A 14,544-nucleotide genomic window follows, 5' to 3' on the forward strand; every position below is an offset into this window, starting at 1 on the left:
GCTGCTGTTTCACTCGGCTCGCTGGCCTGAGTAGGAAAATATTAAATAACTTGGTTTAATCCTTGAGTTGTGCAATAATGTTTTTACTGACATACAGCCAATTTTCTTTTTGTGTGCATTTTTAAGCACCCTTTAAATGCCATGTTACAACACTGAAATTTACATGCACACACACGGCAGCTAAAATAGGGCTCACTAATGAATTGGGAGAACAGTCACGGACTAACTGGGGTTACAAGGACACAAATATTTAAATTCTTGAGAGTGAAAAGAAGGAAAAGAGTGTTAGTTTCCATGATGTGATGTGTTGTAATTCTCATTTGTTAAAATAGTTGTGAAAGAGTCGACCTTCGACTGGATATGATATCGTTGACATATTTTGGCTTTTGGCACAAGAACAAACAATAGATGAATCAAATTTTCCACCAGATTGGTTCAAAGTGTTCCTGGTCTGTGGTCGTACTGATTAAAAATGTTTTTACTGCACGCGATATGGCAGCCGTTTCAGCTGTAGATAAACTAAGCCTGCCCTTGAGTCTTATTACGGCGTGGTGCAAATGTTGTCCTGTGTATGACTTAAATGTTCTGTATCAGCAGTCTGTCATGTTTGAGCTGCTCTAATGTTATTGTTTTTGCCTTTCCTCCAAGGCTGCGGTAATTTTCATAATAACTGACCACTTAAAACAGTTGAAATGATCATAAACTAGCAAGGACTTGGCCTGTTGGTGTCTGTGTTTTTAAGATTTTATTTTTCCCCCTATCCATAAACACATCATAACTGCCTTAATATAATATGTACACGTGTGTGTGTGTGTGTGTGTAAGAAATTGAGCGCCACAGAGAAACACACCGAGTGTCCAAAGGCTATTCTGCACGCTTGTGTTTACAACATTTTTGTGTGTGTGTGTGTGTGTGTGTGTGTGTGTGTGTGTGAGATTTCTACACACACACACAATGTGTGTGTGAACATTTCTACATGTGTTTATGACTCCTAAACAGACACTCTGGCATGAGCTGGAAAAATTGCCCTAGACAGGATCACCGTAGAACAGAGGATCTCATTAACTCAAGTGTTCCAACGCTGACATGGAGCAGATGTATGGAGAGCAGCCTGAAAGGTCTAGCCTAACCCTCTGGATGAGGAAGCAAAGATAATTGTTCGTCACAATAGCTATAAAAGAGTACATGGGAGCTGTGGAAGGGGACACCAAAAAAGATGAGGGGATGGTATAAACCACTGTGCAGGAAGCGTAGCTCGCTTTCCTCTTTTCCTCCTGACTCACTCCTAACCGGAGAGGCCGGGATTGTGAGCTCAGGGCTGAACGCATGCCGCTCTGACGCAGCAGACAAACACGTCTAAACACATCTGCTTTTGATGATATGCAAGTGATGGCTCATAAGACATTGCCGTGCTTAAGGTTTGATGTAATTTACTTACTGCACGTAATGGAGCCTCGTCACCGCACTGCTCAAGGTCGTCTGTGGATGGGGTGCGAAAAGATGGCAGAGAAACTGACAAAGAGCCTGTAGACCAGAGCTTCGACAGAGTCTTGTGTTCTGTTGGAGCGCAAGTGTAATTGATGAGAACAGCAGAAGTTATTTTTTGATAGTAACAAAATCTATACTGCAGAGCAGCCTGATATTTTATCTACAACCCTCAGATGAATTGCTGATATGTTCTTTGGCTGTTGGTTCGCAAAGTGAAACGCCATTAAAATGACAAGATGGATCACAGGAGGGGGGGATCCAAGGGACTTGTAGCTAAATATTTTCTCTCTCATATAAAAGTACGAGGCAGTGATTACTAATGGCTTGTATCATCAGCTGGTTTCCTTTTATCAGCAGCAAACTGGATTTGATAGCTTCCTATAGCATAGATAGATCAGCTGACAAGAGAAATGTAGAGAGTAAAACTTTGGGAGGGCTTTTTCTCCCGTCATCTCCGCTCTGTTTTTCTGTCCCAGTGGGGCATTTCTAATTTCATAATCAGACGTACGGCTGATGATCTGCAGCTGGATGTTTATGAAAGTTTGGGAGATGGAGGCTGAGAGGAAAAGAGAAATTTGAGTGATGTAGAGGGACTTGAGAGGGGCTTTAGGGGGGGAGAGAGTTGCCTTTGTTTTTAACACACAGTCATGACAACAGCCAAGTAAGTAATTTAGTGGCTTTGGCTGGCAGGCTTTGCTTCAGCTCTCAGGGAATAGCTATCAGATTGCGTTTTTACGTACCCCTGAGAAGTATGTCAGTTTCTCACATGTCTGAGCGCTCGGCGTAGAAATCCTCTGAACAGATTGAAGGTCTCATGTGCGGCGATGATGACTTGTAGTTGGAGGCAGGTAACGTTTCACATACTCGGGGCCCGTCTCGCCTGCAGGCTTAATGTTTCCCAGCATTGATTGTGAGATAATATTGTGTTTTCTGTCACACAGTCACATCTGGAAGTGAGACATAAAAAATAAAAATAAAAATCTTACACTCAGCTCTACAAGTCTCTGCAGGGCTGTAGTCCGCACATGTTGTTTTCTGCTGGAGCGATTGGACAATAATTGCTACACAACAGACACAGAAGGGAATCCCACCTACACTACGGCCTGTCAGCATGATGGTCGATACACATTTATCACGGTGAAAGGTGGAGAAAATAAGGTTTTGTATCAGCGGTTTGTCAAGACAGAAAAACCAAAATGACAGGTTTTCCCTTGGCCAAAGAGGATTTACTCCAGCATTTAAGATGCCAAAGGAATTCTTTGGGGATCTGTGAAAAATCAGTGGAAAACCGCATCAAAACACATTTAATGATGCCTCTGTGACGACTACTACAGTTTGTTTTTAATTATGGTATTCTGTTTTCTTTTAGAATATTACAGCAGTTATTTTATTAATGTCATGTACGTGTACTAAAAGAACTCCTGCAAAACTAATTCTTTCCATGGTGTGCACAGCAAGGTAACGAAGGCGGCTACTGCCTTGTAGGTCCCTGCCAGAGTCTATAGTTTAAAGCTGTCTGACTGAGACAACAATGCATTTTACAACCTTCTTTTCCGCCCTTTTTTGTTCCTATTCTGTTTAGCTCCTCAGTGCTTTCTTTTTTCTTTTTCCTGTGTGTTTTTTTTTTTTTTTTTTTTTTTTTACCAGAACAGAGGAGTTCAGATAAATCTGTAAACCAGTGGAACCATGAATTTAGCTCCTCTGGCTCTCTACATGGCTCAGTATTAGATCAGCAACAAATACAACTGTGCCGGTTTTCCAGTGTGCGCCTTCCTGTCATCTTCAGTAAATCTATCTCTACAATCTCCTCTCAAACCTACTTTCTCAGTCTCTCTTCCTCGTCTCCCTTCTTTTTCCACCCTGTTCCTCATCTTTATCAGCCCTTCAGCCCTCCCTGTCTTGGCCTGTGGCCTCTCACTAATGTTCCCTGGGATCCCAACAGTTTTGAGTTTTCCATTTACAATGTAGACAAAAACAAAGGGAATCGCTGTGGTATCTCACATGAGGTCATCACCGTTTGTGGCTTAGCTGCAGCTGGTTATCTTATTATAGCCTGTACCATTGTTACATAATACTCCTCACAATGTACTTGTAAACCAAAGCTGAGTGAACGGATAATGAGCTCTAAGTATGGTCGGTTTAAGGTTAAGATTAGATGTTTTAGGTTAGGTAGAGTTTTATTGTGGTTAATGTTCGACTAAGCTTCCCAATCACTTGTTATTTGTTGACGATTGCAACTTGTAGGTAAATTAATTGTTCAGCCAGAGTTGACGTCACTTTTCCTTGACAGCCCTTATTTTAGCTATAACAGCATATATACAGCCCACTTCTAGCAGCCCCACAGGACTGTACTTTAATGAAAATGCTGCTCAGCCAGCCCAGCATGTGGAAATGACAGGCTGTCTGTGGTTTGTTGGAGCAGGGTTTTTTTTTACTGCCCTTTTTTACTGCATCACTTAAGGCCCTCTCCTTACCAGAGCTGGCTCGTCAAAGCCTTTATCCAAAGACTAGTTAGTTTGTAATGCGTGAGTGTGAAATGAGACTATAAAGGCACAAGAAAAATAACGGAAATAACATTGTAATGGTTTCTGGAGAGGCTGTGGATCAGTTCCCTGCTGCTTCAATATACACAAGGCACTGGTATTGCTTATTACACAACAGCTGAAGAACAATAGAGATTAAATGGCTTCAAGATTAGCCGGACGGACAGACGGATGGATGGTTAGATTAGAAGACAGGCACAGGTGGTCCAGTAGTGACGTATTGAGTGTAGGTTGTTGAAATGTTGTGGTCTTGGTGAGCTAGGGGAGATGTAGGAGCCGTCTGTGTGCCTCTTCTCGGGTGTACCCAGCTACCTGGGTGGTCAGGTGCTGGTCTGAGGTGCGTTACACAAAAACACACCCGCCTGGAACGTCTTTGTTTAAGAACCATCACCGAAAGCTGTCTGTAAATTGCAAAGGAGAATGACTGACACTGTGGCAAGCGCTTATTTAAAAAAAAGACGCAAGTTAAATAAACAGTGAGCTCTCCTTGGTGAGACAGGCTAGTGTCTCCTTCCCACCGATTTAGCTCCTGTGACAGCATGCTCATACTCTGAGGAGGCTCCACACAGGCTTGTAAACCTTGTGGGAAGATGCTGTTATGGCTTCTACAGTGTTGTATTTTATAGTCTATCTCTTCATCTTCTCTCCGCTGTCTTCCCTTTTCCTCTCAGTGTATCCTCATCTTTGTTCAGGCAACAGAGGCCCCCAAGGCATCAACTTGTCCATGTATGAATGTCTGCTTTTAACATCTGTTTGATATGTTCTTTACCCTCCGCCCGCTGCCTCTAACGACTTGACTTGAGACTTGTGTTGTGTGGGAGAGCTGCAGCCTGATTCAGCTGTTCATATTGTAGCCCAAGTCGGCTGGGCTGGCAGGGATTAGGAGGAGAGCTTGCACAACATTTTTCCGACTGTTACGTCAGTGTCCCTGGCCTCTGGACAACCTGCGGGGGCCAATGGAGGGTCTGGGTTCCCCTTGCAGTGTCTGTGTGGTCTCCCGTTTTTTACCTCACGGCTGAGGACAGCAGCCGAGGCCAAACTGAGTCCGGCATGGTATTTGGAAAAAGATATTCCTGTTTAGTACGCGTGTTGTTTTCTGTGTTCAAGCTCAAATCATCGCCCCGGCTTTTTACACACTGTGTAATGAAATTACTTTCAGCACTGCTGCTTCCAGAGCTGCCTCTGCTTTGTAAGACTACTATTGGTGGATGTGTGGAAATTATTAATAGGAGAAAGTGACGAAATGACCATTTTAATCACTGAATACAAATTTTTAAGTCATCTCTCAAATAAAGAAGTCAAACAGTACATTGATTATGACAATTTGCAGCTGTTTTTGCTTGTAAATTGAATAGCTTGAGCTTTTTGACATTTTGCAAACAAAATAACGATTTGGAAGACAATTGGTCTAATTATTTGGTCTCTGGTAACTTGTGATGGACACTTCATGCTAACCAAACTGCATTTCTCAGCTAAATGCATTGTTTTGATCCATAATTCTGCCTATTAAAGTCTAGCAAGCATTCATGAATGCATCCCCTACCCCATAAAACATTTGCAAAGCTTTTATAAAACTTTGTTTTAATAAACCATTGTTTACATCAGCTTGCGGTTGGTGTCTTCTGCTCTTTTAATGTGGCATTTGTAACATTGCATTACTGTGACCACCATTACCAGCTGTGTATCACATAACGCCCGTGTTCATGGCGTGCATGGGCCTCTTCCTGCACAGAAAACCTTTTGACAGTGAGAACATTTTGATCGTGCTGCTTTACATTTAGGTGTAATTGTAACTAATTGGGACTGAATTATCGTCAATGTTTTGAGTTACACTTGTGGTTTTTCCTGCTATGGAAACTCAAAATGTCTCTGTGAGAGAGATCTGTCGCTAGATGAACAGATGCAAACTATAGTGGGACCCATTCATCAACCCACTGCTCTGTAGCGATCAAAAACTCCAACGGCTACTCTTTTTTAAATGATTCATCAATAAAAACATATCTAAATTAAAATTATTTTATCATGATTACGATCACTAAGTTTTGAGGTTGTATTCTTGTTCCACACTACGGTACTTGAATTAGTGCTTGGTTATGTGGAATAGGTTTAATGAGTACTGAGCTTGATGCTGAGGCAGAGCGTGTTGCTGCATTGATTTACCTGTTTGTTTTTAAAGTCATCCATTTATCTGTCTCAGCCTTTGACTAGATCTTGTCCGCAGCCTCGCTTTCTTTCTTCCTCCTCATCTGCTTTCTTCTCCTAATATATCCTGCTGTCTGCCTCCCCTCCACTCCCCACCAAGGGCACTCTGATTAGACTGAAGTACATTCAGTGAAATGCTGGCGCATACAAGAAGGTGCTGTGGCTCAGTGCATAATGTCAGTTTTCATGTATGTTTTCAGGAGCTGTCAAGCTGCGGTTGGAACAAGAAGGAGAAGCACAGCTCTGCTCCAAACGTTGTGGCCTTTACTCGGAGGTTCAACCAGGTGAGACGCATATACAGTTTGCACCTATGTCACATTCAGTACCACCTCAGGTCACCCCCAAAAGGAGAGGGAAAACAGTCCCTTTTGAAATGTTTAAGATTTATGAACCTCTCCCAGAGGTGGTTGTTTTTGAAGCTCCGTTTGTCATGGCAGCTCCCAGCAATCTCCATGTCTCCTCTCTGCTAGTCATATCTGTCATAAATAGTCCCCAGGTGAGGAGCAGGTTTGAAGGAAGGCGGTTTGTTTTGACCATGGCTGGTCCTTGAGTCTGGCGTGTAGTAAAATTGTTAATGTGCTTCTGCATGTTGGTGCAGCACACATAGGAACATTTCCAAATGTATGGAGGAGTGTGCATGGCATGCTCCCTCAGTGCCCTGTGAAATCATCAACAGGAAGTTGAGGGTAATGATGTAAGGGGCGCCAATGCCCTTTAATCCCCTTCCAGTGTTTTTGCCAAGCTTCTTAAAGACCCACTTTACTGCCCTCCAGTATAAATATGAGATGATCTAACAAGAATGTGTTGCTGTGGAAACTTATTCATGTATAGCAGATCCCAAACGGTGATTCAAGATGTTAGCTGCACACATTTCAGCTGCTGGGAGCCAAGGAAAATGAGCTTTTTTGGATAATGGGACTTGGACTGGGAGGACAGTGAGTCCCAGAAAGCTCCTTAGCATGAGCCGAAGCCATATTCCTCTTCCTTCAGTCCTTGTTTTATTGGCACCACGCTTTGAGAGCCAATGGAGCAGAAGAGAACTGGCCAGTCTATTAAGCAGGCAAGCAAGGAGAGAATAATCAGAACCCATTATGATCAATGCACAGTAATCAGTTTTATTGGGTTTTGTGCAGACGAATCAGCAACTTGCTTACAGTAGTTAAAAAGTCAATGTTTTCATGAAACATTGAAATCATAACAGTAGTAATAAAGAATTAGTGGTGATGATAACCAAATTGCAGTAGAGTATATCCTCACCGTAAAGGAAGAAGACAGAAAGCATCACATTAGTGTAAATTCACTGGGAAAAGACCAAAAACATGCCCAATACTTTCAAACATTTCACATTAAAAAAATCATCATATTAACTCTTGTCCTGCTAACAGCACTGGCTGCAAGGCATATTTACATTTGAGCTAATATATTACAAACTCACACCTGTCAGATGATAGTCAAGGACTGGTACGACAAATTCTCAAATAAACGTCAGCTTTATGTTTTAAAGATGGGGTAAGTGATTCTATTCTATAATACATCTTTTTATCAAATTCACTGAATATCTCCCCACGGTCCGCTAGCTGTCCGTTCTGTGTGCGCGCTGAAAAAAAAATCCTGTGTCTGTACACACAGCACTGGCTCTGTAAATGACGAAACAAGCAAAGTGGCTTTGACCAAGCACACAACACTATTCCAGCTGTTTCAGCAATGATTTGTGCTTCCGGTAAAATGACTTGCCCACGGACATTCAGCTTACTTTCTAGTTCACTGAGACATGCTGTTGTGATGTTAGCTATAGTAACAGGACAGTTGTCGCTGTTTGGAGCTATAGTGCTGGGAAACAGTCTGGTTGTCTCTGCGTGTTAGCATCATGTTGGCGTCACATCAGCAAATGTAACAACAGTATGCTAACCCACAATTTAGCTAACATTAAGAACATTTCTTGTTGTGTCGTTGTTCGCTCTGTATCATGATTTTTGTCATGGTATTGGAAATCTCGAGAATCACTTACTGCACCTTTTAAGTCTTAAGGTTAAGTGCTATGGCTTGTCCCGACACAAGTCTGTTAGGTTTCTACCACTGTACAGGCGTTAGTACATCAGGGATCAGATCCCTCCATCACCTCAGGTCTGTCAGTCAGCTGCAGTCCTTGTCCATATCTTCATCTCCTTCTCATCTCATCCTCCCCTCAGGCCCATAAATAGGTTGACCCACAGCTATCAGCTTGTGGCTAGATCTGTCTGCTTCCGCTTATTTATGATTATTGAAGCTCTGGGGCCTCGCAGTTCCATCTGGAGGCCTTGATCCGCTCATAAACGCAACCCCAAAGACATGATCTTTGCTTCAGGACATAATATGAGATCTGTAAAGACAAGACCCTGTCTGCGCAACCCTTGTATCCCCAAACCCTCACTCATTCTCACATACACACTTGTGAGAGCACCGCCATTCTGAGTGATCTCATCGCTGTGCAGTTTTGGAGGCCAAGGCTGACGAGGACACATGCTCTATAATGAACCCCAGTGGTACAGCGATTTGTAAAGACGTGCTTTGTCCAGATTGCTCTCGGCTATCCAGTTAGACCACTGAGGAAACTAAATAGGAGGCTGCAGCATGTTTAGCTCCCAGATTGGACACACATTTTACAGTCAATGGAAACTCCTGTCTACTGTACACTGTGGGTGGAAGGAAGATTTGACAACGTTTAAGAGTTTTATTTTAAATCTTGAGTGGGAGCTGCTTCCTCACCTGAGGTCACTGTCTCAAGGCAAGAGATGCAAATTAAAGTAGAAGCCAAAGGCAAACCCTCTGTCCATTTTCATCACTCCCTCATCCACTTCACAGACTTCTCTGAAAATTAAAGTGTTTGCTGGAGGTTCAGTACCTGCATAGATTGGACTTAGTTTGATAAGCGTGACATGTTTATAGGGGCTGGGGAGGGGAGTCGTTGGATGAATTTATCTCTTCACTCCTCGGCTCCTCACCTCTTCCCTGAAACGAAAACAAGTCATGGGGCTGTTTCCAGGAAAAAGTAGGCAAAGCCCGCTGTAGGTTAGAATTTGTGCACATGAAGAATGTAGAAAAGCATGGAGAAGCAGACGCACACATACACTTAATTTATAGACACACACGAGAAGCACACCTAGTGGTCTGTGGCTTGAATGGAGGAATGTTGACCACTGGCAAAGTCACTTAATCAAGTACATAGTAGAGTCCAACCGGAGAAAAAAAACGGGGTGTAAAGTGACAGAAAAATTCAGAGACCGAAAGAGATAAGTGTGTCTGTGTTAGAAGAAATGGTCAGTCACGCTGGAACAGTCTTATCAGAACACAGTGTGCAGACAGCTGCGGGCTTTGAAAGCCCTCAGAGCCCCGTGGCGATGAAGCTAACTCCCCCTCCCATTACCTCCTCTCTTCCCTCACTCTTCTCCTTTTCCTCTTTCCATTCCCTCTCTCCCCAGAGCTTAAACACTGATTGATTCACTGACGTGTGTGTGTGTGTGTGTGTGTGTGTGTGTGTGTGTGTGTGAAAAATCAGAACTTTTTTGCTTTCCAGCATTCTCCCTAAAGAGACAGATTTCCGACATCACTCTGTCTGGCCAAGCACTCTGAACACACACACACACACACACACACAAAAACACACACACACACACACACACACACACACACGGTTGATGTATTAGGAGTTATAGTGTATCTGTTGTGCAATCAGTTGGATTTTCCTCAGAAGCTCTTGTTTTTCCTCAAGACCTCATTTCTAATCGACTCTAACGGATCGTTCCCTTTAGCAGTCTGCCCTGTGCTCACCTGCTCTGCTTTATTCAGGTTTCAGCCCAGAGTTGTCATGACTGTCTGCTGGCCATGGCTCTGGACTCAAAAGACCGGAGGTTTAACAAGCCAGAACTCCCTGTCTTTTTTTACACATACCTCCAATCGTCATTGGGCTTTGACAAATGCAACACATTACAGATAAGGTTTTCTGTGTCATCAGTTTTGTGTTGCCCTCTGTCTGTTTTTAATGAGTTTGTGAGCGTTGCTTGGTGCTGTAATCTTTTAAAAAAAATAATAAAAATTTTCTTGGGGGGGGGGGGGTTTCTAGACAAGTTTCTGGGTGGTTCGAGAGATCCTCCATGCACAGACGTTGAAGATCAGAGCGGAGGTGCTGAGTCTGTACATTCGCACTGCCAAGGTACAGACATCCACGCACAACATGCTTTTTTTATCCTTGTTTGCAGTGTAAAGTCAGCTTAATATACTGTAATGCACTGTAAACTTAAACTATTCACAGAAACTGTGTGACATGAACAACCTCCATGCGGTCATGGCTGTGGTGTCAGCGTTACAAAGTGCTCCCATCTTCAGACTTAGCAAAACATGGGCGGTGAGTATATTTACCCTACTTTGAAGGCAAGTCTGGTTTATTAGTAGAGTGCTGTCAATAAACTGGGATGTCACGCAGATCTGTTCCACTGGACACACAAACAAAGGCTAAGAAAAACATGCACACAAGTGACATGACAAGATGTTCAGGAAAAATAAATAGATAAAGAACACTGTTTAATACATTTAGAAAAGCTTAAATTCACCCATTTTAAGAGATAAACGGGAATTTAACAAACATTCAACTCATTCGTTCCTTGGTTTGAGGTTTAAGAGAGATAGGAGTGTCCGAGTCTGTCATTTCTTAGTGCAGCAAGTCTGTCCCATAGTGACTTACCTAGCACTTTAATAAAGATTTGATCAGATCTTGGGTGGAGGAAACATTTTGAGCACAACAGTAGACCTTTTTATACGCAGGAAATCACTATCCATTTTAAAAACGTGTGAGGGACATCCAATCTGTTTCAGTGTAGAGCTTACATAATGAAATGATGATGCTCTGATGTAATGGTGGAAATTTCTTATACCCGGGTCCACAAAACCACAGGAGATTCTTTTAGCCAGCGAATGCTGTTCCTGGCCAGGCTGTAGCACACTTGACTCTTAGAAGACAGAAGGGCAGACACACACACTTAATCTCTGCAGGTATCATTACCACTTTCTGCTATTGTCACAAACGTTAAAGTTCAACTGTATTTGGTCTGATGCTTTACTACTGCTGCCTTAGTCCACAAGCTAACTACTTGGCAGTGCAGCTCCTCCTGCAGGAGTATGCTTTATATCTGGAGCTCTCACAAATGGACACGCAGACAAGCATGCTGAGAAACGGTCTGCCTTGACCTGGAAAGCTGCATGCTTCTGTGCTCTGGCATTGGCAGTTTTCTTCCTAAGTCTTTGTGTGGCCAGTTCATTAAGAAAAGCAACCAGCTAGAGAAGAATGGTTTTATTCTGTATTACATAACTGCATTTTATTCTGACATTGCAAATTGTGACAGGGCATTACCAGTTATTACACTGATTTTACAAACCGGTAACAAATTAAAACAGTCTTGAATGGTTAAAGGACTGACAACAGGGGTAAAGGGTAACAACAGCCCGCCCTCACAGTGAAAACACTCTCTCTCTTTCTTTTCTGTCCTTTTGCTGTTAATGTCAAAGCCCTTTGGTGGGTATCAGATTTCACTCATTCATTTTATTTGTCGACCTTTGCCATTGTATTCCACCTAGCCTGTATGCATTGCTAACCCACTGGTGGGCCAAATGTTTCATTTAGGTGCACCGCCACAAAATTTAGGTGCACCCAAATTTTTCACAGCACCATAACAGTAAAAAAAAAGCTTCTGTAAAACAGTGAATACTTTATTTTGAGCATCACAACACCCGCAAAATGACTCGTTTCGCTATCGGAATTTGATCCATTCCGTCGATAACATTTGGAAAGTTATTTTACCACTATTCAATTTAGCGGAGGACTAAACTGGATGTCAACACAGTGAAACATATAAACCCACCGCCAACTAGCATTTTGGCACTATACTTGCAGAGCGACACAGACACCGACAAACAACGATAAGTGCTAGAGTAAGTGTGTTGCCAACACCATAGGTATCGGTGCCGAGTCACCACATGAGTATAAATCCAGTGCCCCTTCTCTGCTTTTGATTGACTCTCACCTTCTTCCACGAGTGAGTTTGAGAAATATTTAGTCGCACTAAACAGATTTCTGGACCAAATTGGTTGTGCCCTAGCCCCACCACTACAGCTGTTTATTTCTGTTAAATACACTTATTCTCACTCTTTTTCACTTTCCCTCTTTAACACAGTTGTTGAGTCGGAAGGACAAGGCAACGTTTGATCGGCTTGACTACCTGATGTCCAAAGAAGACAACTATAAACGTCTGAGGGACTTCATAAGCAGCCAGAGCATGGTCTCGTGCATACCATACCTAGGTAACAGACACAAACATACACACAACTCGCAGACCGCCACAAGGCTTGATCTTTCAAGGATGCATGAAGATGACTTACTATCAGCTTCTTATCTTTATGGGCTGTTTACAGGCCAAAGGTTAATCTAAGGTCAAATCGACTGAGTTTTAAGACCTCTGCATCTGTGTCTGGTGTCATTATCTCATGGATTAAGTGCCACAATTGTAAGTCAGTCGTGTCTTATCTTGTATTGTTCCTCTATCCTCCTTTGAGTAATTATTTTAGTAAACTGCTTGTTTCCATTGTAGCGGTTGCCCGTGTAAATTTGTACGCCGTCGTTCATTTTCCTGTTGTGTTTTTTTTTTTTTGCTGTGCTTCTTTCAGTAGAGGAGGTGAATTTTCAACATAAATTTGCTGCTTTGTTGTGAAACATCACAATGTTCCTTTTAGCTGGAACAAACGCATGAATCAGTGAGAAGTAAAATAATAGTGATATATTCCTCTGTCCTTTCTTGAAATATTTATACCCCTTCTCTCTTTGGCCCCTAACAGTATGACATCGCACAGGAATCCCTTATGAGTTTTTCAAGGAAAACTCTCACTATGAGTATTGTGAACGTGGGTGCACGCTTGTGGTTTTTATTGCTGTACTGTTTGTTCTTGTTTTGACTTGATGATGACCGGATGACTTTGATGCTGTTCGGTGCCAGGGTTTTTTCCTCTTGCCATCAGGCTCGTATCATAGCTAGGCTACCGCTGTGTGATTCAAACTTAGACGCTCAAGTATGTACAAACAAATGCAGACACAAGCACAAACACAGAGAGCTCAGGAGTCTGTTTGTCGTTAAAGAAACGTTTAACCACCCGCTTCCCCCGCCGCGCTCCGTCATGGAAGGCTGGAAATAATGACCATGAGACAAATGCAAAGCTAATGCTGTAAAACGGCGCGCATTTGTCAGTTTAACTGTATGTCCTCTGTGTGTGTGTGTGTGTGTGTGTGTGTGTGTGAGAATAAGGAGAGACTTTCCGTTTGGTAAGCGTTTCATTGATGTGTGACTAGCTGGCTGTTCTTAGGGTGGAGTCTCTTTGTGTTGTAAGTCTTTGTATGTGTGAGTGGGATGGTGTTTCCTTACAGTCTGAGCCTGTCAATGATGCCTGTGGATGTGTGATGTGTGACCAGCTGGCGGTCCTCGGGGCTGGACCGAGCCAAGTTGGAACACTGGAGGGAAATCGCCACTCTCTTGTTCTCAGACGTTGTCCTCCATCATAAATCCACCCGATCCCTCTGAGGGGAAGCGGGAATGAATGAGCGGGGGACTAAAAGCTGCAGTGCTTGTTCCAGAGCATCACTCCCAACATAAGTGGTGGGTGGGTGTGTGTGTAATGGGTACACTTGGGCTGGGGGTTTATCCTGATGCATTTGTGCACATGTTTACATCTTTGTTCACTTAACAAAGTACCTGTTGAAGCTTAAATTAAATTCCCAACCCTCAGCAATGGGCTAAAATTGCCATATGTGTTTTTCTATGTGCTAAGTACGCCACAGGAGTGTTAACTTCTACAAAGTGTATTTGTGTAATTGTGCCACTTTTGTGACTTCCTATGTTTCTGTCGTTGCACCATTTGCATCTTTATAAGTGTGATGCTTATCTGTGATGATAACAAGGATGGAGAAAGAGCCCTGTGTCAGCTGTGTAGTCACCGAGCTCTGGCTTTTCCACAGTGATAGATTTGTGCTAAACTGCGTGTGTGCGCGACTGTGTGAACTCTGACCTGCTATTAGGCTCGGCAGACACAGCGCCCACCTGTCTGCGCTCACCACAGGGCCAGCCTGGTAAATGCTTAGATGAGCTTGTTCCTGTTCTCTAGCCAATCATGCGAGGACAAAGAGCCCACAGAAATGTATGGCTCCACTGTGACAAAATGCACACACTTTAAAATGTTTCCCTAAGTCGTTATGCTTGCCATGTCCTACACTTGCCACGTAGCAAAAGCAGCACAG

General features: G+C 43.0%; 1 protein-coding gene across 3 annotated transcripts in view; it reads left to right on the forward strand.

The window, feature by feature from the left end:
- The window catches only part of ralgps2 (Ral GEF with PH domain and SH3 binding motif 2), a 45,204-nt gene extending 32,498 nt beyond the window's left edge, over window positions 1-12,706 (forward strand). For all 3 annotated transcript variants that reach the window (XM_046048588.1, XM_046048587.1, XM_046048589.1), the window contains 4 exons: window positions 6,434-6,517; window positions 10,333-10,422; window positions 10,522-10,614; window positions 12,437-12,706. In XM_046048588.1, coding sequence (XP_045904544.1) covers window positions 6,434-6,517; window positions 10,333-10,422; window positions 10,522-10,614; window positions 12,437-12,691 — 522 coding nt within the window. In that variant the 3' untranslated portion in view covers window positions 12,692-12,706. The remainder of the gene's footprint in view (window positions 1-6,433; window positions 6,518-10,332; window positions 10,423-10,521; window positions 10,615-12,436) is intronic.
- Window positions 12,707-14,544: the final 1,838 nt, after the last annotated feature.

The sequence above is a fragment of the Micropterus dolomieu genome, linkage group LG05, assembly GCF_021292245.1.
Source record: "Micropterus dolomieu isolate WLL.071019.BEF.003 ecotype Adirondacks linkage group LG05, ASM2129224v1, whole genome shotgun sequence".
NCBI lineage: Eukaryota > Metazoa > Chordata > Actinopteri > Centrarchiformes > Centrarchidae > Micropterus > Micropterus dolomieu.